Source organism: Phacochoerus africanus, chromosome 8, assembly GCF_016906955.1.
Source record: "Phacochoerus africanus isolate WHEZ1 chromosome 8, ROS_Pafr_v1, whole genome shotgun sequence".
NCBI classification, from domain to species: domain Eukaryota; kingdom Metazoa; phylum Chordata; class Mammalia; order Artiodactyla; family Suidae; genus Phacochoerus; species Phacochoerus africanus.
Window position 1 is genome coordinate 78,760,349 of NC_062551.1, and position 24,552 is coordinate 78,784,900.

Consider the following 24,552-nt stretch of genomic DNA (forward strand, 5'->3'; position numbering starts at 1 on the left):
AAGGAATGAGAACAGTTTAACAGACTTCTGGGACAACATCAGGGCACTAATATTTGTATTACAGGGTTCGTAAGAGGAAAAGAGAGAGATAAAGGGCCTGAGAATATATGTTAAGGGGCAATAGCTGAAAACTTTCTTAACCTGGGAAAGGTAATAGTCACTCAAGTTCAGAAAGTGCAGAGTTCCACACAGGATTAACCCAAGAGGAACACACCAATACATACTGTAATTAAAATACAAACATTAAAGATAGAGAGAAGGAGTTCCTACTGTGGCAGAGGGGGTAAAAGATCCATTGTTGCCACAGCTGATTCAATCCCTGGCCTGGGAACTTCCATACATTGTGGGTGCAATGAAAAAAAAAAAAAAAAAGGTGGGGGAGAATATTAAAAGCAAGGGAACCCTCAAGGCTATCAACTAATTTTTCAGCAGAAACTACAGCCAGAAGGGAGTAGCACAATATATTCAAAATGATGAAAGGGAAAAACCCACAACTAAGATTTGATGGAGAAAACAAAAGGTATATAGACAAGCAAAAGCTAAAAGAGCATCACCAAATCAGCTTTACAACAAATGTTTTTTTTCTTTCCCTTCTCCCACAAGGAATGTCAATGGAACTTCTCTCTAGGCGAAAAAGGCCATAACTAGAAATAGTAAAATTATCAAATGAGAATGCTCACAGGTAAAGGCAAACATAGAGGAAAGATTTATCATCCACACATAAAGCTAGTAGGGAGGTTAAAAAACAAAGTAATAAAATCATCTATAAAATCATCTTTATCTACAATAAGCAGTCAATGGATATACAAAATAGATGTAAAATATAACAAAAATAGCAATCATGAGAAAAGATTACAAATGCATGATTTTTAAAATGCATGTGAAACTAAGAACAATTAAACAAATCAATCATGTATGTATATCAAATGCTTTACAAAACCCTCATGGTAACCACAAACCAAAATCCATAGTAGATATACACACAGGAGAGGAATCCAAACATTGTCACTAAAGATAGTCAACAAATCACAAGAAAAGAGAACAAAAGAAGAAAGGCACAAAAAAAGACCTTTTTATAAAAACAAACTGAAAACAAGTAAACCCAGGGGAGCACATGAAACACCTGAGGAAATACTAACTTGGGGTTCATAAACTCAGTGCTTTTATAAACAAATAGATGACCTAAATATGTGACTCAAAAGGGTGAAAAATAATAACAGAACAATGTAAGAGTTCCTGTTGTGGCTCAGTAGTAATCCATGAGGATGCGGGTTTGACCCCTGGCCTCACTCAGTGGGTTAAGGATTGGGTATTGCTGCTACCTGTGGTAAAGGTCACAGACACAGCTTGGATTCCATGTTGCTGTGGCTGTGGTACAGGCCAGCAGTGGCAGCTCTGATTCAACCCCTAGCAAGGGAACTTCCTTACGCCAGGGGTGTGGCCCTAAAAAAGACTAAATAAATAAATTTGTAAAATAATAATAATATAATGATACAAAAGTGTAACAAACTGTAGAATGTATGCTCAGGTTAAAGGCAATTAGATGATGAAAACATTTTTTTTTTCTTTAAACATTAACCTGATAAAACAAATACATTGGCAGTAAAGAGAACCTCTTTCTTGAAGGCAAGGGAAAACTGCCAAGGTGTCAGGAATGATGAGGGAAATTCACTACTTAAGGTAAAAGCTGTCAGGCTAAACTAGAGGACTTGAAATGATTTTAAGGTTCCAATGGGGGTAGGAGGGCTAAACAACAGCAACAATAACCCCCCCCCAAAACCCCAGCAAAACACTTTTTAATACTCTAGAGGAAATTCACTCTAAAATAGTAAGATGTATTTTAAAACTAGGGTATATAAAGCAGTATAGTAATAGTATTAAAATAGATAAATGGAGGGAGTTCCTATTGTGGCTCAGCAGAAACAAATCTGACTACTATCCATGAGGACACAGGTTTGATCCCTGACCTCGCTCAGTGGGTTAAGGATCCAGCATTGCTATGGTGTAGGTAGCAGACATGGTTTGGATCCTGCGTTGCGGTAGCTGTGGTGTAGGCCAGCATCTGCAGCTCCAATTCGGCCCCTAGCCTAGGAACTCGCAGTATATGGAAGGGTGGCCCTAAAAAGACAAAATAAAATAAAATAAAATAAAACAGACAAATGGAATATAAAGGTTCAGAAATAGATCCAGGTATATATGATAATTCAGTATATACTTAAAAGACATCTAAAAACAAAGAGGCAATGAAGAACAAGTCAATAATGAAATAAAGAGATCAGTCATTTGGTTACAAAAGAAAACAGAAGAAAAAAAGTAGGACCAAAACATCATTGTATATATATCTCAAAGATATATATACAATCAAAGATAAAAAGTAAAATAATCAAACCTAAACACTAGAAATAGCTTTATTACATTAAGTGGGAAAATCAAAGTCTCAGCCCCAAATCATCACTTGCTTATAAAACCAGAAATCTGTGAATATAAAAATTTTAAAACTTCTATGTAACAGAAGGCATCATTAACAAAGTTAAAACACAGTCATCAAACTAGAAAAAAAATTACATATGGCAAAGGGATTTCTTTAACATTTAAAGAATGCTTATAATTCAGAGAAAAACCATCACCCCAAAAGAAACGTGTACAATACACATAAACAGATAATTCATACACACACAAACAACCAGTGAACATCAAAAAATTTTAACTCCAAGAGTTCCCGTCGTGGCGCAGTGGTTAACGAATCCGACTAGGAACCATGAGGTTGCGGGTTCGGTCCCTGCCCTTGCTCAGTGGGTTAACGATCCGGCGTTGCCGTGAGCTGTGGTGTAGGTTGCAGACGCGGCTCGGATCCCGCGTTGCTGTGGCTCTGGCGTAGGCCGGTGGCTACAGCTCTGATTCAACCCCTAGCCTGGGAACCTCCATATGCCGCGGGAGCGACCCAAGAAATAGCAACAACAACAAAGACAAAGACAAAAAAAAAAACAAAAACAAAAAAAATTTTTAACTCCAGAAGTCAATAGGTAAAAATTAAAGGAGATATTATTTTTAAGTCTATCAAATAAGCAATAATGTAAGGAAAGGTATTATCTTATACTACTGTTGGGAGATTAATTGGTACATTTCTGGAAAGTAGATAACAACACCATAACCCCAAATTAAGCAAAGATGTTCATCACAGCATTGTTACTATCAGTGACAAATACGAAAGATGAGGAGTATGCATCAATTAAATAAAGTAGGGTATATCCAAACAAAGAAATTATCATGTAGTCATTAAAATTTATAATACCTATAATCAAACATGAATATTTCTGCACGATCACTGAAAACATGGTACTTACAAAGTGGCATGAATGAAGCCAAATATATTCAATTACACTTACGGACTCCCCCCCCCCAAAAGATGTCTTAAAGTATATGCGCCAACAAGTTAACATGGTTAGTAAGGAGTTAACAAGACCGAGGGCTACAATCTCCTCCTTCACTATTCTTTTCCAGTGAAGATTTACAATGTTTATACATACAAAACTGAAGTCATTTTAAATTTTGAAAATACATTTTTAATAAGGGACAAAAGACTGAATCTGATAGTTTTTTGAAATATCTTCAACACTTCTTGTGATCACCTACAACTATAAACATCATAGTTACTAGATGATTATGACATGCAATAGCATTGTTCAAAGTCTGACTGGCAGTAGGCAGCAAGGGATTGGAATTTTGCTACACATGTAAAAAATTCAAGGCATGTTTTCTTTTAATTAGGATTCAGATTTACTATATCTAAAGTCATATCACTAAAATAAAAGCTTTCACAAAATTTGGTGAAGATTTAGCAAAATGGTAACAGCACCCCCATTCATTTCAAAAACTGCCCCAATTTAGATGACAAATTATATGGTCACCCTTTTGTAAACTTTATTTAAGTAGTAACTAACTGCTGAATACTTCCCTAACTGGCCTCCTCTCCTTTAACTGACTTAAAATGACAACAGTCACCCTTCACTTGATCTCCCATCTCCATAAGCCTTTTTTTTTTTTTTTTTGCATATGCTGGCACTCTGCCTGCAATATTTTCTCTTTCCATTTTGTGAATACCAATCTGGGAACTCAGACCAAGTGGAATCTCTGCTGTGAAGCCTTTGAGACACTTCCAGTCAGTCTCTGTTATTGTAATAACAATAATACTAATAACAGGTAGTATTTATTGAATGCTCCTTATTTCCCAAGCTTAAGCAATTTTAAGTATTTATTTCATTTAATACCTATAATTACTCTATATGATGTTTTTATTTTCCTCACTTTTTAAGCTAAGGTTCCAGAAGATTAAGTAGTTTGGCTAAAGTTACAAATTAAGTTGTGGAACTGGGACTTGAAACCAAGTATATCTGATTCAAAGCCAAAGCTTTAAACCTCTCCCTCTTACTATTTCACTTGTACCACCATTAACAGGTTTTTGTGATCCAACACATTCAAGTCTGTGCTATAATTCTGACCCACTTGGTCTCCTCTGTGTTTTATTAATTCTCTGTATGCTCTTCACAGTAGGATTAATCATATATTCAAGTGCCTTCTGTCTCCCTTAAAGAGACTGGGGTGACCTCATGATAAGGAAAGAGCTTTGCTATATTCACAGCACATGTAAGGCCAAAAGCAATACAGTATTTACTTTTCAGTCATAAATTCTGAAAAGGATTGTCTCATCCACAGTCTTACTCACTAACCAGAATGTGGTTTAGAATCTATTTAGAATTAGGCCAAAGCTGCAAACTAGCAGATTTTAGACTAAACAGGTTTTATTTGGCAAGCATAATGTTATTTATTAGAAAAATTAGTTGCGATTTAAACCTTGCTGATTTTTTATATGAATAGAGATTTTTTAGCTTCTCCTGAAACACTAGATCGACATTTTTACACAATATAACAATTAGGCATTAATAGCTGCTTCTCTTAACCAGGAATATCCTCTCCTATTCTATATGCACCACTCTCCATGAATTTCTGAAAAGTGAGGCCAAGTGCCAGTTGCCATCAACATGCTTGTGCTGTTGTTTTTCTCAAGAGGAAAATGAAATAATTCTAGTGCCTATGTCTGTTAAAAGCTATTTGTTCACTCCATGAATTTCATCCATTTGGAAAGACAGAGGATTGGTAAGTGGGGATTTACATGCAAACTACCTATAAAATAAACTGATTCTTCATGATTACATCCCACCTCAAAAAAGAACTATTAACATTATAACTATTGACTGATAGCTTTATCAGCTAGAAGTACATTCCACTTGCATTCAGGCCTGGGATCCCAGAGGAAAGATAAAGAGCAAAAGGATTCCTAGGACTAAGGACAAAGAGATAACCAGACGAGCGGGATCAAGCTTGGTAAGATTGAAGGAAAACAAACCAATCCTACAGGATTAAAATGCAAAAAGACATAAACACATATTCAAGTTGAGAATTTAAACACAAATCGACAAAAGATTGTCAACTATATGGTTTGACAATAACAAAATTTTAATTAATGTGGGAAAAAAAGACCAAATTTGAGTTGCCCTGATCAACCAATCCTAAATTTTTGCTATAGTATGCTCCTACCTAACAGAGCATGGAAGTAGGTAATTTAAATGTGTTTAAGTGTTTCTTGTCACATGTTCATGAACAGGGACAAGGTTAAGCCTAAGGTCTATTTATCATTCCAGATTTAGAGTATCCCTAGGAAAATAACAGAGAACGATGAAAAGTGCTATTAACAATCATCAGTATAACCTTACCACTCATATATCAAGGTGGTTATAAACTGTACTTAGCCAGATGATGCAAGATTGAGATAACAGCCAGAGAACAACATCATTTGCAAGTGAAACACATCATTACACAGTCTCAAGTTCTAGGCTTATTCAAAATTCATAGATACTCAAGGACTCTAAAATTAAGGCATCCATTTGTGATCTCACTTTTTAAAGAACTTTTTTTCAACCTATACTACTAAAATCAAGTAAACAGTCCATCATTCTGAAATGCCTGATCTATGATGATCTATATCACTTGTTTGTAAACTGGGCTCTGAGGAATACAGCACCATCCAGCTACAAGAGGGAGAAGCAAGCTCCCTAATACTTAACAACTTTGGTTGGTTATATCTGTTTTATTTATTTACTTATTTATGCTGTGCACACGGGATCCTGGGCCAGGGATTGAACCCCAGCCACAGCAGTGTCAATGCTGAATCCTTAACCGCTAGGCTACCAGGGAACTCTCAGTTACATCTGCTTTATATGCTGGGCATTCACTTCAGATATTCTGAAGATCTGAAATCACTTATCACCTTTGAGTGGTTTAACAAAATTTAAAGTAACCCAATTATAAAATCAAAACCCTGTCAAATTGGGGTGGTGGGAGGAGAGGCTCATTCTCTATTATATTTTACTAATCTCCAGCTCCTCCTAGAATGTCTTGATGTCCAAAAGCAAGAACGTGAACTCTTCAAAGACCATGATAATCACATTCTGCAAACAGGAACTAAAAGCTGTTTGACAGAACTTACTAATAACCTTTGTAAATAATTAGAAAAGATATCCTCCACTCAAGCAACTCATTTATGTAGTCCTAAAAAGAGGTCTATCTATAATACATTTAAATATGCTCTGAATAGCATAGACAATCATCTTAAACAATATTGTTCAGTGAAAACATTTAAATTCTCAAATTTAATGTTAGCATTATCATAGTATGTAGTAGCATTTCATTCCTAAGACTTCATACTAAAAACATAAAATACTCATTTAATGATGGGATTTCCATAGGAATGCAGCTCCTTTTGGTACCATGCAATAATAGTTCATTAGGAAAAGTGGCAGCAGCTATGCTCTGAGTATGAAGACAATACAGAAAAATATTAACTGTAAAAATTTGCAAGTTAATAATTTATAAAGAGAAACATGTTTGTTTAAATATCATTTAGATATTCGAGGCTATGAGACAGCTGATGGAAATGGAAAGTACAGTCAAGTGGCTATAGAAAAAAGAAGAGTTCAGTAGAGGTTAGTGAACAAATACACACCATCATCCATCATGGCACACTCTCTCTTACCTGGGGAGGAGTAGGTGTGGATGTGGGTCTCCCTATGGGTGGAGTAGGATTTCTGCTGCCACCTCCAGACATAATCTCCTCTGTTATGTCTTTACCTCCCTGGTTTGGATCCCGAATTCTTATCTGTAAAGTTACAAATAAGACGGCATATTTACAGATGGGTGTCTATGTAGCAGATTTACAGGCACATGATGTATTAAAGGTATGAACTGGGAAACTTGTCAAATATCAAAGTTGATAATCACCATATGTAACTTGATTTCAATCACAGAACCATATGGAGTCATTCAAAGGAACTGAGGTTATTACCTCTGACTTTAATTAATTAGCACAACAAGCGAAAATGAAACCTAGTTGGATGAATTTCTAGGTCAAAAAGGCAAAACATTAACATTTGTCTTTTGAGCACTGCCAAAATGACTGATTTCATTTACAATGCTTAACATAAGACAAGATTCCTAAAATAATTTTGTTTTTGTCTTTTCAGGGCCACACCTGCAGTATACGGAAGTTTCCAGGCTAGAGGTTGAATGAGAACTACAGCTGCCAGGCTACATCACAGCCACAGCAATGTCAGATCCGAGCCATGTCTGTGACCTACACCACATCTCACAGCAACACTGGATCCTTAACCCACTGAGCAAGGCCAGGGATCGAGCCCATTGAGCCATAGTAGGAACTCCTAAAATAATTTTAAAATATGGAAGTTACTGTAAAGTTTTAAAGGCCTTAAATGTTTCCCTAACAAAATGAAAAATATACATACCCTAGGAGTTACAAATAGGAATTTATGTTGCAGATAACCATACACATTATATATGTGTGTGTGTATGTGTGTATAAATAAAAAGATGCTCACTGCAATACTATTGTTTTTTGTTTGTTTGTTTTAGCAAAGACATAGATCCTAAAGGCTGATCAAGAACATAGTAATTAAAACTTTATGATGCATCCTTACAAATAAATACCAAACAGCCAGTAGAAACAATGAGATAGAGCTATATGTTCTAATATGGAACAATTGCCAAGATATATTGGTAAGTAAAAAGATACAAGATACAGAACAATGTGTATGGTCTTTAAAAACTTTTTTAAGGCTACCTATGCTTAGAGACATCAGTGGAGACAGTGCTATAATGGAGACACAGTACCTGGCTCTAGGCTTTCAACCCGGGACAGTGTGAGATATAAAGTCTCTCTCTGCTTGTCATTAAACCCAGAACTTGCTTAAGACAGCCCTGGCTTCTTAAAAAGTTCAAAGAATTCACTAATAAAACCGTCCAAAGCTGGAAGCTTTCTGGGGAGTAGTTCTTCATTAAGATTTCTAGTATCACCTAGTTTTTCAGGTATGGAATCTTGTTTCTACTATATAGTTTTAAGTATTATATTATAATTCATTTGTTCTATTTTCTTCTTCAGTACCATCTATTAATACTGTCTTCCATTTTCATTATCTTTTTTTTTTTGTCTTTTTGCCATTTTTCTTGGGCCGCTCTCGCGGCATATGGAGGTTCCTAGGCTAGGGGTTGAATCGGAGCTGTAGCCACTGGCCTACGCCAGAGCCAAGCAACGCGGGATCCGAGCCGCGTCTGCAACCTACACCACAGCTCACGGCAACGCCGGATCGTTAACCCACTGAGCAAGGGCAGGGACCGAACCCGCAACCTCATGGTTCCTAGTCGGATTCGTTAACCACTGCGCCACGACGGGAACTCCCTCATTATCTTCTTTATTAATTTTTCTACATTCTGAAACTGTTCCTCAAGTCCCACATCTACCATGCAGTTTCATTATTTCCAAAATACAGATTCTCAGCTGGAGTGTCATGATACACTGGCATGTCATGTTTATTACGATGTGTGCACAAATAATTTGTCTCTGATGATAAAGAACCAATGTTTTAAACCTAATTAATTTTTATTAAATGAGAGTATTTTCAAGAGTATTGCTATGATATAACTCCCACCTATTTTATCTGTGTGGATTTTAGAGTCTCTTATAAACTTCACCCATTTTGTGATTTTGTGTGGTTTTTTTTTTTTGTCTTTTTGCTATTTCTTGGGCCGCTCCCGCGGCATATGGAAGTTCCCAGGCTAGGGGTCCAATCGGAGCTGTAGCCACCGGCCTACACCAGAGCCACAGCAACGCAGGATCCGAGCCGCGCCTGCAACCTACACCACAGCTCACAGCAATGCCGGATCGTTAACCCGCTGAGCAAGGGCAGGGACCAAACCCGCAACCTCATGGTTTCTAGTCGGATTCGTTAACCACTGCGCCACGACGGGAATTCTGATTTTGTGTGTTCTGATGGACAAAAGTTGCAAGTCATTCTTCTATAAAATATTCTGTAGTACCTATTTCATATTACTGCACTCCAATTCTACCTGCCTTACTAGACAGAGGCAAAGCCTTTGTAATTTGTTGAAAACAATTACAATATATTTTCTAATTCTGCTTTGTTTCTTAAATTCCATAATAAGCCTTTTTCATGTTGTCCTTAGTACTCCGCCCCTTTTTTCTTGTGCTCTTTTTCCCCTGTCAGTTCATGTTTGAATACAGAGCTGATTAGGACTAGAGTTAAAGGACAATAAGGATGTGACGACTGAGTTCAAATTCCTCCCACTTAGTGAGACCTTAGAAGACTACACCTCCGCCGTTCTAAAGGTGGATGGCACGTTGTCATTCAGCACTGCTAGCTCAGCACATGCTGAAACTTGCAACATCTAGTTATAAGCCCGAACAAATCCTCCAGGTCTAATGGCGAGGATATAAGGGAGGAATAAGAAGTGGCAGTCATTGTGAACAGAAGTGAATAATGATTACAGCTGTGGGTAAACTTATTTGATAAGTAAATGGACATTCAATTTTAAATGTGAAAAAAATTAATAAAGATTTCTTACTGTTTTTTTCTCTCTCTTGGCTGGAGGGGGCTGCTGCTGCGTAGGCACTATGATAGGTGCTGACTGATACACTGGCTGACTTGGGTAAAAAGGCGTTCCTAAAGAATTGGAAAAGTATGAAAAGAAGCATTCAATTATTTCTGTCAACCACTATAAAACTACCAATGGCACTGTGAATCTAGACAGTTAAAAAAATATAACAAACAAACAAAAACAAGCATTCTTCTTGCTCATCACTTTCTACTAGCTCCCCTCCAGCTACTGAAGTGCTCAAGCAATGATTCCCAAACAATCATAAATACCTATCTTTTCTTCGGCATTCAATATAAAAACAATTCTATAACCAACTTCTGCAGACTGCCACCAGAGTTACTGCCTTAAAGAAAAAAAATCTATTCTGCGGGCCCATTGCTTCCAATAGTGATTCTCAAACAAGGGTTTGTGTGAAAGTGTGAAAATATTCTATGTGTGGGTTTGATCAGAGCAAGAGAATATATTTCATTCTCTTGGTGGTTGGGGTGGTCTAGTTCTTCTGCCTTCTTAGAGAGAAACACTGCACAGGGAGCCAGTGTTAAGCCTTGGTGAATGTTCCACTGCTGGGGCTGAAGGAGGCTGAGAACGAGCAGTCTAAAGATAAAGTCCAGATACTAGGAATCCAGGTTCCAGGTTTCTAAATACATTTTCAACCAGTCTTTTTATGGTTGCACGTATGGCATTATGGAAGTTCCCAGGCTAAGGGTTGAATTGGAGCTGCAGTTGCCGGCCTATACCACAACCATGGCAACATGGGATCCAAACTACATCTGCAACCTACACTACAGCTCACAGCAGTGCAGGAGCCTTACCCCACTGAGTGAGGCCAGGGTTCAAACCCAAATTCTCATCAATCCTAGTGGGGTTAGTTTCCGGTAAGCCACAACAGGAACTCCACATTTTCAACCATTCTTGAACTCCACACCTTTGCCCTAGCCGTAACGTATTCCTACCCAATCTCTTTAACATTGTTCATGCCTTTGATTATATTGCTCTTCTGCCTGAAATTAACTTCTGCCACCCACTCACCTCAATGAATCCTTTTTAACTTTCAGAGCTTTGACCATTATTATAATTACTATTAAACCAGAGTGCTTATAGTAAAGGTGGTAAGAAGGAATCAGACACCGGATATTTTTGAAGGAAGAACCTACAGACTTGCTAATGGATTGGTGGATGTGAGAGAAAGAAGTGTCAAAGAAAATTCTTAAGGTCTTTTGTCTGAGCAAGTGGAAGGATGGAGGTACTATGTACTGTGCTATTTATTTATTTCCCGAGATGAGAAAGAATAGAATTTAGGGCCAAAAAAATCAAGAATTCAATTCTGGGAGATTTCGTTGTGGAGCAGTGGTTAACGGATCTGACTAGGAACCATGAGGTTGCAGGATCGATCCCCAGCCTTGCTCAGTGGGTTAAGGATCCGGCGTTGCCATGAGCTGTGGTGTAGGTCACAGATGCAGCTCAGATCTGGCATTTCTATGGCTCTGGCATAGGCCGTCAGCTATAACTCCAATTAGACCAGTGGCCTGGGAACCTCCATATGCCGCAGGTGCAGCCCTAAAAAAAGACCAAAAAAAAGAATTCTGGACATGTAAAGTTTTGAGATTCTTATTAGACCTTTAAACAGAGATATCAAGAAGGCAGAAAGAGACCCAAGTCTGGAGTCAGAAAAGAAAGATCCATTTTGGAATTAGCATATGTGGGTAACATTTAAACCACAAGACTGGATAACTCAAGAAATGAGCACAAATAGAAAAGAAACCCAAAGACTAAATTTTGAGGTACTCTTTTTTTGGCTGTACTGATGGCATATGGAAGTTCCCAGGCCAGAGACCTGAGCCACTGCAGTGACAATATTGGATCCTTAACCCACTATACCACAAGGGAACTCCTGAGGCGCTCTATGTTGCTTAGAGGCCATAGATAACTTTCAGATGATATGGACATGGTTAAAAAAAAAAAAAAAGAATGGGGAGAATGCTTACCTATTGTCAAATGGTACTAAGAGGTCAATTAAGATTTATCAAAGCAGAATTCACTGGCGACCTTGCAAAAGTTGTTTGGGTAGCAGTGGAGATGTGCATCTTCACTAGGGTGGGTTCAGTAGTGAATGAGATGAAAAAAACGAAGACAGTGGGTATAGACAGCTCTTATTCTTAATACACTGTATGCTGATGGAACTAATCCAGCAGAGGGAGTAAAAGAAATGATAACCCAGGAAAGAGAGAAGAGAGCTGCTAGCATTAACAGCTTAAACAACTACATGATAGGATCTAGTGCATAACTGAAGACTGGCCTTGGGTGGGAAAGCATGGATAGCAGTCCAGGTAAGAAGATCGAAAGAAATGTGTATGAACAGTTAATACGGGTAAAATCCTTGGTACTATAGTAAAAAAATAAAAAGTCAAATAACATAGGCTCTATGATCACTGATATCATCATCATCACCATCCCCACCATTATCATAATCTTCAAGGGGAAATTTCTTGAAAGCAGTATGATTTGCAGTATCAGAAATCTGCAGGTATCAATCAGGTTTTGAGAATCAGATTTGGAAAAGAATAAACAAATATGGTTGATCCAAACAGCATGGTTAGGATTTGATTAAGTTCAATATAAAAAGACAAATACACCTTGGCTATCTAATAGTACTAAGTAAATTATTATCAAAGCAGAGCTCAAGTAAGCGATTCTATGTTACTGTATTATGTCACTAGCTCCAAAACTCAAAAAACAAAACCCCAAAATGGTTTCAAATAATGTCAGACAAACAATAAAATCTGCTCACCTTGCCATAGTTTTTAAGCTAAGTGAAATAAAATTCAAAAGGTGAAACATCCCTTAAAAAAAATCAAGGTTCTTCTAATGGAACATTTTTGAATCAACATGACTGGGGCAAAGGCTGACATATAATATACAAACAATAAATACCAGCTGAATAGACCTGGCAAAAGAGGATAATCTTATTGTAGGGTGTGTGGGGGGCTAAACGCTAAATTAATAAAACATTTAGTCAACTGTGAACCCCAGTAGATCAGGTCTTCTGCCCTACCAAACAATAGTTTCTGTCATAATCTAATCCAATTTCTTACATATCAAGGACATTTAAAAACATTCATTCTATCAAACATGTGAATCACTTTTATACACAATTTATCAGGCAAGTTACTTAATGTCTCTATGCTACATGCATGGAATGAGGCAGGTCTGCCTTTATCAGGAGGCCCAAATTCAGCCTAATACAATTTACTTTGTATATAAAGTTTTATGGGAAGATACAAACAACAGTTTATCTACTCTCTATGGCTGATTTTCCACTAGAATGGCAGCTGAATGATTCCAACAGAGACCTGCAACTCCTAAGATATTTACTATGTGGTCCTTTACACACACACACACACACACACACACACAGGCTGGACAACTTAACATTTTTGGAAAGGACTGTTCCTTTTTTGAAATTATTTCAGTCCTACTCCTTTGTTGTTAAAAACAGCATTCCTACATGAAATGATACTGACAAATAGCAGTTTTCTTTACAACTCTTATTTGCACAATTTTACATATAATAGTCATGTGTGTTTCTTCCTTTATTTTACTTTATTTCATTTGCCCCAGATATTGAAAGATCTGGAAACAACTGGTCTAGTCAATATTTAGATATCTTCTCAATATTTAGACATCAACCCCAAGCATAAACATCACACAAATATGTTCTTGAAAAGCAGGACATCTACATTCCAGAAAGCACAATGTCTCAACATTGCAAGTTCTAAGAAACCTTCCAAAATCTTTCAGTTTTTCATAGTTTCATGACAGGAACTCCAGGGAAACAGTGTTTAAATTTAGTTAACAAACTACTTATTCAAGGTCTATTAGATCTATGTAAGAATTACATGGGAAAAAAGGAATGTCTATCAAAAGGAATAGATATCAACAATATCTGAGACACAAGTGCACCTCAGAGTGTATCTTTTTTTGTAAAAATTAATATGACATATATAATAGAAATAAAACCAAGATGTTATAATACTCTCTATATGTTAACAAATTTTTCCCTACTAGTTAACTCATCTGTATTCTTTATATATATATAGCAGCAAAAGTATTAAGAGCAAGAAAGCAGGCTGGCACAGATTTATAATAATGATGATATTTTTTGAGTCAAAAGTCACTTATGAGAGTTCCCCTGTGGCACAGTGGGTTAAAGATCTGGCATTGTCACTGCAGCGGCTCCAGTCATTGCTGTGGCGCAGGTTCAATTCCTAGCCTGGGAACTTCCACATGCCACAGGTGCGGCCAAAAAAGAAAAAAAAAAAACCCTGTAATTTTTCAAGGCATTTTCATTTAATTAATCATCGAAATTTCCTCGTGACACTGACCTTACGACAATTTTGAAGAAAAGGAATCACAGATATACTGAGTTATATTGTCATCCTATGTATGTTCTCTAAGTATCTAACAGTCACTATTCTCTACTTGCTAGGAATACAGCAGTGAATAAAACAAATAAAATTCCCTGCCTTCAAGGATATTACTTTCTAGTGGGAAAATATTAACAAGTATTTTGGTAAATGGTGGTAAATGCTTGGAAAGAAAGGAATCACGGAAAGTAAATAAGGTATATTTATGCATTAAGCAAAAACCCAGTAAAAATCTAGGTAATGATGAGTTGGTAGCAGACGTGAGTATCTTGAGACAAGGGCTCTTTGGAAGAGAATTATCAGTTCCTTCAGCAGGTGTGATTAACTAAACATATTTCTATAATACTCTTTCCTGTAAGCCACTCTCTAAAAAGTAGCTTCCAGGTCAGAACCTTTTGCAACATTTTATTCAATAATCTTTCCTACCACCAAACCTGACTGCTAAACTGAACTGCCAAAGAATAAAATGCAACAAACTAGCAGAAATTGTTCAATTTTTCATACTTACCATAAGCATTGGGGAAGTCTCCAGGTCCTGGTCCAGGATAAAAAGGACCTGGCCCTGGTGGTTGAACTGGATACTGTTGTGGGGGCCCAACATAAGGAGGGCCACTATGACGGTACTAGAAGAAAGAAATTATAGACATTTATAAAATAATATGAAGGTAACTTACTGTGGAGAAGTAAAGAGGTGTGTGTGGGGGAGAATATCATTTAAATGAGGTAAAGACATTTTGTTAAACACATTCAAAATGCCTGCTTGCCATTAAGATGCAGTTAGTAAACAACAGGGATTTACTGCATAACACAGGAAAATATATTCAACACCTTGTAATAACCTATTGTGGGAAAGAGTTGAAAAAAAAGAATATATATATATATAAACTGATCAGTTTAAATGATATATTTATATACATATATATTATACACTAATCAATTTGCTGTACACCTGAAACAAACACAGTATTATAAATCAACTATACTTCAACAAAAATGAAGAAAAAGGCATGCCTTAGGTAAAGCCATATAGTAAATCACTGCATAGGTAGACATCAGCTCACTGTAAATTTACTTGCAGGCTGTCAGCTTTGAATGACATTGAATGATATCGATATCCCTTGAAGAGCTAGTTACTTAGTCTATTTTAGAGCAGTGGGTTCTAGGTAAAGGATTGGGGGAAACAAAGATCTAAAACAATTTCTCAATCTTAGAAAATAAACAGCTCCTTACAATATTATGGAAAACGACAAAATGGCTTAGACTTCCACCCAGTAAAAAAGTTCACACATCACTAAAAACCTATGCCATCACCCACCCTCTCCCAGTTCCCTCTGATGGGAATCTGGGTTAATCCCCCCCTATCAGTGGACCACAAAGATCTGAGAGATAGCATACCTGTGGTATACAGTACTGAGGACCCTGGGGCACTGGGTACGGCATGGGCAGATGGTTAACCATCATGATGTGCTGATTGGCCTGATACACTGCAGTGGGTGTCTGTGCACCAGGACGAAGGGAAGGACTGCTGTTCGGGATGGTAGCTCTAGGAGGCTGTATTTGAGGCCTCTGGAAAAACTGGGGAGGGGAGAAAAAAATATTTATTTTTTTTACAGAGAGGAACATGCAAATTTTATTATTTTTAGTTTTCTCCTTTTTTCTACTTACAAAAATCTTATCAAATTGAAATACAATATACATAAAAAAAGACCAAAATGCCTATGTCTGGGTTCACAAAAAACATTCCACATGAGGCACAGGCACATTAGATCAAGTTTTGAATAGTGTCACTCATTTGAAAAGAGCAGGGCAGCCTCACTTTTAAAATGAAGTCTCAACTAATTTAAACTAAAAATTCCATATCATAAATTATCAATTTTAAAACGTGTGGTATGAGTGCCCATTGTGCCTCATCAGTAACAGACCCGACTAGTATCCACGAGGACGCGGGTTCAATCCCTGGCCTCGCTCAGTGGGTACGGATCCAGCATTGCTGTAATCTGTGGTGTAGGTCACAGACACAGCTCAGATCTGGCATTACTGTGGCTATCATGTAGGCTGGCAGCTACAGCTCCAATTTGACCCCCAGCCTGGGAACTTCCATATGCCCTGGATGCAGCCCTAAACAAACAAACAAACAAAGAAAAGGTGGTAAAATATAACAAAATGGGCAGCTGGTATAAAAGCACTGCTTCATTCATAAAGAATAGGTAGCTCATTATCAATTTACTAAAACTTAAAGTAGTCCCCTAAAAAAATACCATTCAAGTCATTTATTTAATATTTTGAAGAACAAGAAATCTTTTTGGACATAAACATTTCATCTCAGTTTATAAAGGCCAAATGAAATTAAAATTATCTGTAGGGCTGTCACATGCTAATTATCACATGATGGGAAAAGCCTTCATTTTCAAAATAGTGGCAATCCCATACAAAACTGAACCCGATTTTGCTTTCTTAAATAGCTTGCAGTCAAAGTGGAGAATCTAGGAGTTCCTGATCTGGTGCAGTAAGTCAAGGACCTGGCGTTGTCTCTGTGGCAGCATGGGTTCAATCCTTGGCCTGACATGTTGGGTTAAGGATCTGGACACAGCTTTGGCTCAGATTTGAGCCCTGTCCAGGGAACCCCCATATGCCACGGGAGTGGCAATTTTTTTTAAAAAATGGAGAATTTAGACAAGCTTGAGAGTAGTCTGAAGAGAGCAGAGCTCAAATCTTTCAAATAGTAACCTGTGATTAATTATGGTTCTTACTGCAAACTTAAAAGCCTTGAAACAACATACCAATAGTAAATTCCCACCGTGAATGTATGTACTCAGCAGCAAACAACCAATCTCACTATAATAATAATAATAATAATAATAATAATAGGAGAATAGAGTAATAAAGAGTCCATGCAGAACCAGTAGTTTGTTACCTGGATGGGTCTGAATCCTCCCTTCAATTATGAAGCAAGAAAGCAGCAGGAAACAGAAAGAAAGCCAATGGAAAAGCTTATAGATCAGTAGGAAGGGGTGGGACATAGCATGCAGCTCAACAAAACATCTTTCTATTATAGTAACAATAGGAGAAGAAAGAAGATTAGAAAATCAGAATGGCAATTCTCCACTTGAGAACTCAAGCACTCATGGAATTGAAGAATCGAATGATATTTAATCAAAAGTAAAAAAATCCAGTGGCAAAAATATTCTAATAGTAGCCACAAGTCTTAACAGCTTGAAAAGAATGTATGCTTAGTGGCACAAGTACAGTTGGAACTACTGAGTCTTATTCTTGGCTCTCATGGACCCCCATTATATGGTTTGGCATTAGTTACTCAGCATGTCTATAATCTACTCTCCATCTGCAATGGGAATGAGAGTCAACAGAAGCACCATTTGTTACTTTAAGGTTTACAAAAGTCCTAAAAAATAACTAACCTTTTCAACTTTTACCAGACTTTTTTCATGACAGAAACTTGCTCTTTTCATCTAACCAGGTATATATAAAGGCCACTTGTAGCTTTTAAAGCGGAAAATATAATAAGAGTCTAAAGATGTGGTCCAGCTCCCAAATCTCCTGAGTTATCTCACAATTTCAGACATGAGTGTTGTTATTCCTCCAAATAAAGGCAAGGCTGACCTTTGGGCCCACTCAGGTCTTACTGTGTCCTACACTTAAGCATCAAGCTACCCCCAGATGGTGGCAAGTAAATTTTCATCTTGTGCTAAACTGGAAGAACTGGGATCCAGGACCCAAGGCTCATCCCCATTTAGCCCTCATAACCCAAGGCAAAGAAAGCCCTCAAGAGAGTAAGTCACAGAAAAGAAACAGACAGTAAAGTATAGCAGGAGAATGGAGTGAATGGGGGAACCAGATGGGGGAAGCCACAGAGAGCAGTTTGTGAGGATGAAAAGAATATATAAGAGGTAAAGGTGATACTAAAGGAACCTGGCCTAGACCACAATGGCAGCAATAGTCTCCAAGTTATCTCTACTAACATAGTTTTGGTGACAGACACAAAAATTTCTGTCCGCTGCAATGAGGAACATTGGACTAGTAAACCTTCCACACTAGACTTCACTTCTTTTAACTACACAACAGATAGAATTTTTATTCATCAATGTATATGAGCTATAAACACATTTCAGGAATAAACAAACATTTTTATAACTCCGTGTATATATGAGGAGCCATAAAACTGCTACAAGACTCAAGGAGAGGAGAGTCATTCATCTGGCTCAACATATTGAGCATTACTAGATGTTAGACACAAAAAGATACAAAGATTCTTTTCCATGAACTCTAGAGGGCAGCCAAGACAAGGAGAGTATCAACCAGGATACAGGTGATGATACATTGTGGTTATACATCATCAAATTTTGTCAAAGTACTTATTGCCTGTCACTAGGAGTCACAGGGGAGAGAGAGAGGAAACTAACCCAATACCGTATGCATGCAGAGCAAGAAAAATAGATACGGGTAAAATTTCCCCATAATTTAAACAGTTTATACAAATACTTTTCTGACCTCTATTTTCCAACTGTTCTGCTGGAATTTTTAACCAACCTATCTAGAATAACTGAGACTACATCTTATTCAAGGAGGTTTCTGGGTAGGATAAAACTTCTCTTCAGATGTTTTGAAAGAAACAAACAAGTGTTTCTGATGACACTCTCAATGTCAACCTACAACTGAGTCGGTAAAACAAAATTTGTGGTATGTGGACATGCAATAATTTTTTTTTACAAACTAAGATTCCAGCTTTGAAGCTAAGTAGAAAAATGTACTACACAGGCACATTAAATAACAAGAGTGAAGATTCGTACATCACTGTAAGCTACCAGGCACCACCGAAAACACTTCACAAAGCCATCTCACCACAAACCTCTGAGGCAGGTGCTATTTACTGTTAATACCACCACTGGATACATGAGGAAACTGAGGGACAGGGAGATTAAGCAACTTGCTAAGCATCTCCGATGGGTGATTTAAACATACTCAGGTTCTGAGTCTACACTTGGTTACTGTGTCCTACACTTAAGCATCTCTACCTCTCACCAAATGGAACACCCCTCAAAATTTTAAACAAGCACATCAGTCAGAAGAAATCTTTTCCTTTCAAAGGCTGAAGGGATGTGGCAGGATGTTTATCCAAATATACTAGTGGGTAGCACATCCTTCAGTTGTAACTGATTCCTGCTAAGAAAAACGTTTCATCACTTACCTCATGAAACTTATGTTTATCATTCAAGAAAACAAATTTTTTCTACCTACAAGACACTAATTCTCTATCTTCCTTAGAGTAACTGAAACTTGGTCATATGCTTTTCTTTCCTTGGTACATTTAACAAGGCTATTTTATTCAACCTTACTGCACTAAGAGTTTTACAATGACAGGTTATTTGGAGCTTTTTTTTCCCCTTAAAAAGTACCCCCCCAACACACACACATATACACAATAGATGTTCTAATATTTGTAGGACTAGAAAGGGTATAAAGGCTAGATGTGCAAAGATATAAAAATAATGGATTATCTTTTTTGTACCCCCCCCAACCATTCAACTGTAAATACAGAATTAGACTTAATAGTGGGTAGGCATGGTAGCAAACCACAGGTTACTGAAAAGAATGTGTGAATGTGATTGGGCTTTCCCAAACAGCTTGCAATGATCGTGAATCCCTTTTCCTCTCCACTAAGTGGTAAAGTATCAATAAAAGAATCAAACTGTCTTGTTAGAAGGACATAGATGCCATTTGGTCTAATCATAGAGGTTTGAATCCCTTATATGACATGCCTTTGGAGTTACGAGTCTTTAGCAATTCAAGACACAGTTCCATTTCATTGTTGAACGGAATTCTAATACTGCAAAAGTCCTTCCTTTTGGCTTCAAAATTTTCCCCGTGTACCATTTACGCTCTGGACCAACATCTATTCCAAAACAAACAAACAAAAAAAATCGCATCAAAGTCAAAGTCCTCTTCTCCACAAGTGACCAATCTCTCCGTAATCTGAAGTCTGTCATCACTCACCAACTTCCACATCACCGTATTTTTGTCCAAAGCCAAGCACCACCCTCCCTCCACCCTTGCCCGCCTACCAAGATTTTTAAATTCCCTTACCAGATTACTCTTTTTTTCTCAATTTCTTCCATTACTTAAAGTTCTCAAAGTAGAGAACCAAACATAAATACCCAAGTCTGTCTAGAAATGTACCAGGCCTTTACTGTAGAAATATCTGTTGCCAAATAAAGGAACAATATATTTCTTTTGTTCTGGCCAACTATACTTCCATTAATGAACAAGATTAGGAGAGTCATAGGAGCTCTTTTGTCAACCTCATTTTACTACCAGTTACTACTGAGTTATAATCATTTAAAACTCTTAAATCTTCTTTTCATTATAGTCATATATAAAACAGTAAGTCATGCATTCACTTCTGTGAATATTCTTATGGTTGTGTTTTGAAGCTCATGTAGGAATCTAGTATTTTATTCCTTTGAAAATTTATCTGGCTAATTTCAACTCATCATTTCAGACTATAAGATTTTTTTTTTGGGAGTTCCCGTCGTGGCGCAGTGGTTAACGAATCTGACTAGGAACCATGAGGTTGCGGGTTCGGTCCCTGCCCTTGCTCAGTGGGTTAACGATCCGGCGTTGCCGTGAGCTGTGGTGTAGGTTGCAGACGCGGCTCGGATCCCGTGTTTCTGTGGCTCTGGCGTAGGCCGGTGGCTACAGCTCCGATTCAACCCCTAGCCTGGGAACCTCCATATGCCGCGGGAGCGGCCCAAGAAATAGCAACAACAACAACAACAACAACAACAACAAAAGACAAAAAAAAGATTTTTTTTTTTTGGATTCTAAATATGTCATAAAATGTCAAAACCACATGACTATCACAAAATTTCACAGGTATGGCTTTAATACCCAGTCACTGATAAAAATACAGAAAACGGGCCAGATAAGAAGACCTTGTACAACATAAATATCATCTCCAAACTTGATTTCAATCAGTTTAAAAGTCTGGTTTTTTTTTTTGGTCTTTCTGTCTTTTAAGGGACGCACCCATGGCATATGGAGGTTCCTATACTACAAGGCCGGGGATCAAACTCGAATCCTCATGGATACCATGGGTTCGATAACCACTGAGCCACGATGGGAACTCCTGTTTAAAATTAAAAGTTGTTCATCTTTCAATGATCCGGACTGAGCCAGCCCTTATCTGAGGTGGTACTCTGTGCAACTCCAAAGGAATAGGATACATTTAAAACAGAGGCTGAACTTAGGGTGCTCATGATTGAGCTTCATGGAAACACATAGAAACAAGAAGAAAATGTTGCCTCTTGGAAAATCCTCCTAAAGATGTAATAATTAGGAGTTTCCATCATGGCTTTCAGCGGTTAAAGAACCCAACTAGCATCCATGAGGATGTGGGTTCGATCCCTGGCCTCACTCAGTGGGTTGAGGATCCGGCGTTGCCGTGAGCTGTGGCGCAGGCCGCAGATTCGGCTCAGATCTGGCGTTGCTGTGGCTGTGGCATATGATGGTGGCTACAGCTCTGACTGGACCCCTAGCCTGGGAAACTCCATATGCCACGGGTGTGGCCCTAAAAGACAAAAAACAAAAAACAAAAAAAAAGATGTAGTAATTATACCATTACCAAAGTTTCCTGTCATTGTATCAGTAATGAATGCTTTTTGAAGATGCTATGAATATATCATTTCTTGGAGTTCCCATGAGGACGCAGGTTCGATCCCTTGCCTCGCTCACTGGGTTAAGGATCGGCATTGTCATGAGCTGTGGTGCAGGTTGCAGACTCGGCTCAGATCCCGCGTTGGTGTAGGAAGGGAGCTATAGCTCTAATTTGGCTAGCCTGGGAACCTCCATATGCCTTGGGTGCGGCTCTAAAAAGACAAAAAAAAAAAAAGAATATATCATTTCTCATGACTTTGATCCCTAAAATCATCAAAAGACAAAGCTATCTATAAAACTCTATGTGACAATCAGAAATTGTTGAAAAATACCTATTCATTTTCAGCAACTAGAAACATTATTTATTTATTTTTGGGGTCTTTTTGGGGCTGTACCTGCATATGGAAGTTTGCAGGCTAGCAGGCTAGCAGTCAAATGGGAGCTGCAGTTGCTGGGTTACGCCATAGCCACAGCAGCACAGGATTCAAACTACATCTGCAACCTAAGCCAGAGCCTGCAGGAATGCCAGATCCTTAATCCACTGAACAAGGCTAAGGATCACATCCACATCCTCACAGATAATCTATCTGTGGGTTCTTAACTCACTAAACCACAGTGGGAATTCAAAAAAAAAACCTTATTTAATCACATTAGTTCCTCCTATATCCAAAACTAGTAAGTACTTACTAATTTGCAAAGCAATAAAAACCAAAAATATGCTTCAAAAAATTAAAAATATGCTTCTGAAATCCTTAGCTTTTTACATACATAGTTCAATTTACTGGCGGGATTAACAGTAAAATTCTCAGTTAAGAATTTTTCAGATTAATATCTTTTTAAAACTAAGTACTCTTGAGAAAAATGATAGTGCTATGATTTTTTTTTTGACAAGTTATAAAGGGACAAGTAGTAAAGAGTCCGCATAATGTGATATCATTCAAGTATCAATCAGGTATTCTGCTGACTTAAAATTCATAATGAAGGTTATTCACTTTAAATTCTTTTGTGTTTTCCTGCACATAGCCTGTATTATCATATAATGTAGCTTTCACTGAGAATTAGGAGATATAAGCCCTAGCACTGAGCTGTCCAATATGGTAGCCACTAGCCATAGTTACTTAGATTAAAATTTAATTAAAACTTGAGTTCTTTGGCCACAACGGACAATTCAAGTGCTTAAGAGCTACATGTAGCTAGTAGTTACCATAGAGAACAGTACAGATACAGATTTTCTTCATCACAGAAAGTTCTATTAGACAGTGCTACCCTAGAGGATTATGAGATGTAGGAAAGAAACCCCTAAGGATTCTGTCAGGATCAAGAAGGTGTTCTGTTAGATTATAATTCAGAGTCTGGGAAATGAGCATCCTTGCAGAACACTTCAATCATAGGTAAAAAATAGCTTGGGAAAGGGGAAGGGCAGGCTGTCTCACTGCTAAAGGAAACTGACACTTATCAAGGCCTATTATATGTCAGGAATTTTGACAGGCAAGTACTTTTTTTTTTTGCTTTTTAAGGCCATACCTGCTGCATATGGAAATTCCTAGGCTAGGGGTCAAATTAGAGCTGTAGCTGCCAGCTTATGCCACAGCCACAGCAACTCAGGATCTGCGCTGTGCCTGCAACCTACATCACAGCTCAAAGCAATACCAGATCCCCAACCCACTGAGTAGGGTCAAGGAATCAAACCCCCATCCTCATGGATACTAGTAGGGTTCATTAACCACTGAGCCAAGATGGGAACTCCCCGGCAGGTACTTTTAATAGTAACAATACCCTTAGGAAAAGGTGCTGTTGTCATACCACCTCAATATTAATCACACCATTTGTGAGCACTTCTTATCCATTTCACAGACAAGAAAGTGAGGTCCAAGATTAGCTTGTAGTAAAGGAAAGACTGAATCCCAGTTGTGCCAACTCCCAACCTATATTTTCTTCACTGTCTCTGCTGGAACCCTACGACTCCTTGTGACTAAGGTACCACATGAAACTGCCAATTACTGACCTACATCAAGCTCTAATGAATCTAACAGTTCTGGTGATAAGACTGCATTGATACTTGATCAGATTTCTTATCCATTAAACTTTGATATGCCAGGTCTGACCCCAGAGGCAAACCCCCCCAAAAAAGCCTTCGTTTATTTTACTTTTCAAATCTAAGAAAATGCCTAGAGCAATACAAATGTTTCTCTACCAGGGACTAGAACTTCAAATGTAACAGCATAACCTGGAGTACAGAAACTTTTAGAGGTCACAGTGGGGAGAATTAAAAAAAAAAATCAATATAAGCCAGCGGTTTTCTCTTTTCTTTTTAATCTTTTGCAAAGAGAAGCAAATTACAATGTACAATTTTAATGCTTGCGACCAGGTGACATGCTGTTTGATGTTAACATTGTTAAGTTGTATGAAGCTTGTTAGATGTTTAGGCTAAATCCAAC

The 24,552-nt window shown here is 37.8% G+C and overlaps 1 protein-coding gene across 12 annotated transcripts in view; it reads right to left on the reverse strand.

Moving 5' to 3' along the window:
- Window positions 1–24,552, reverse strand: part of EIF4G3 (eukaryotic translation initiation factor 4 gamma 3) — a 342,120-nt gene that overhangs the window by 140,958 nt on the left and 176,610 nt on the right. For 11 of the 12 annotated variants that reach the window (XM_047792299.1, XM_047792293.1, XM_047792288.1 and 8 more), the window contains 4 exons: window positions 15,842–16,021; window positions 14,955–15,069; window positions 9,990–10,087; window positions 7,091–7,213 (listed from right to left, as the gene is read on the reverse strand). In XM_047792299.1, the coding sequence (XP_047648255.1) occupies window positions 7,091–7,213; window positions 9,990–10,087; window positions 14,955–15,069; window positions 15,842–16,021 (516 nt within the window). Of the gene's footprint in view, window positions 1–7,090; window positions 7,214–9,989; window positions 10,088–14,954; window positions 15,070–15,841; window positions 16,022–24,552 lie in introns of those variants that run through there. The other variant, XM_047792296.1, reaches the window with a different exon arrangement.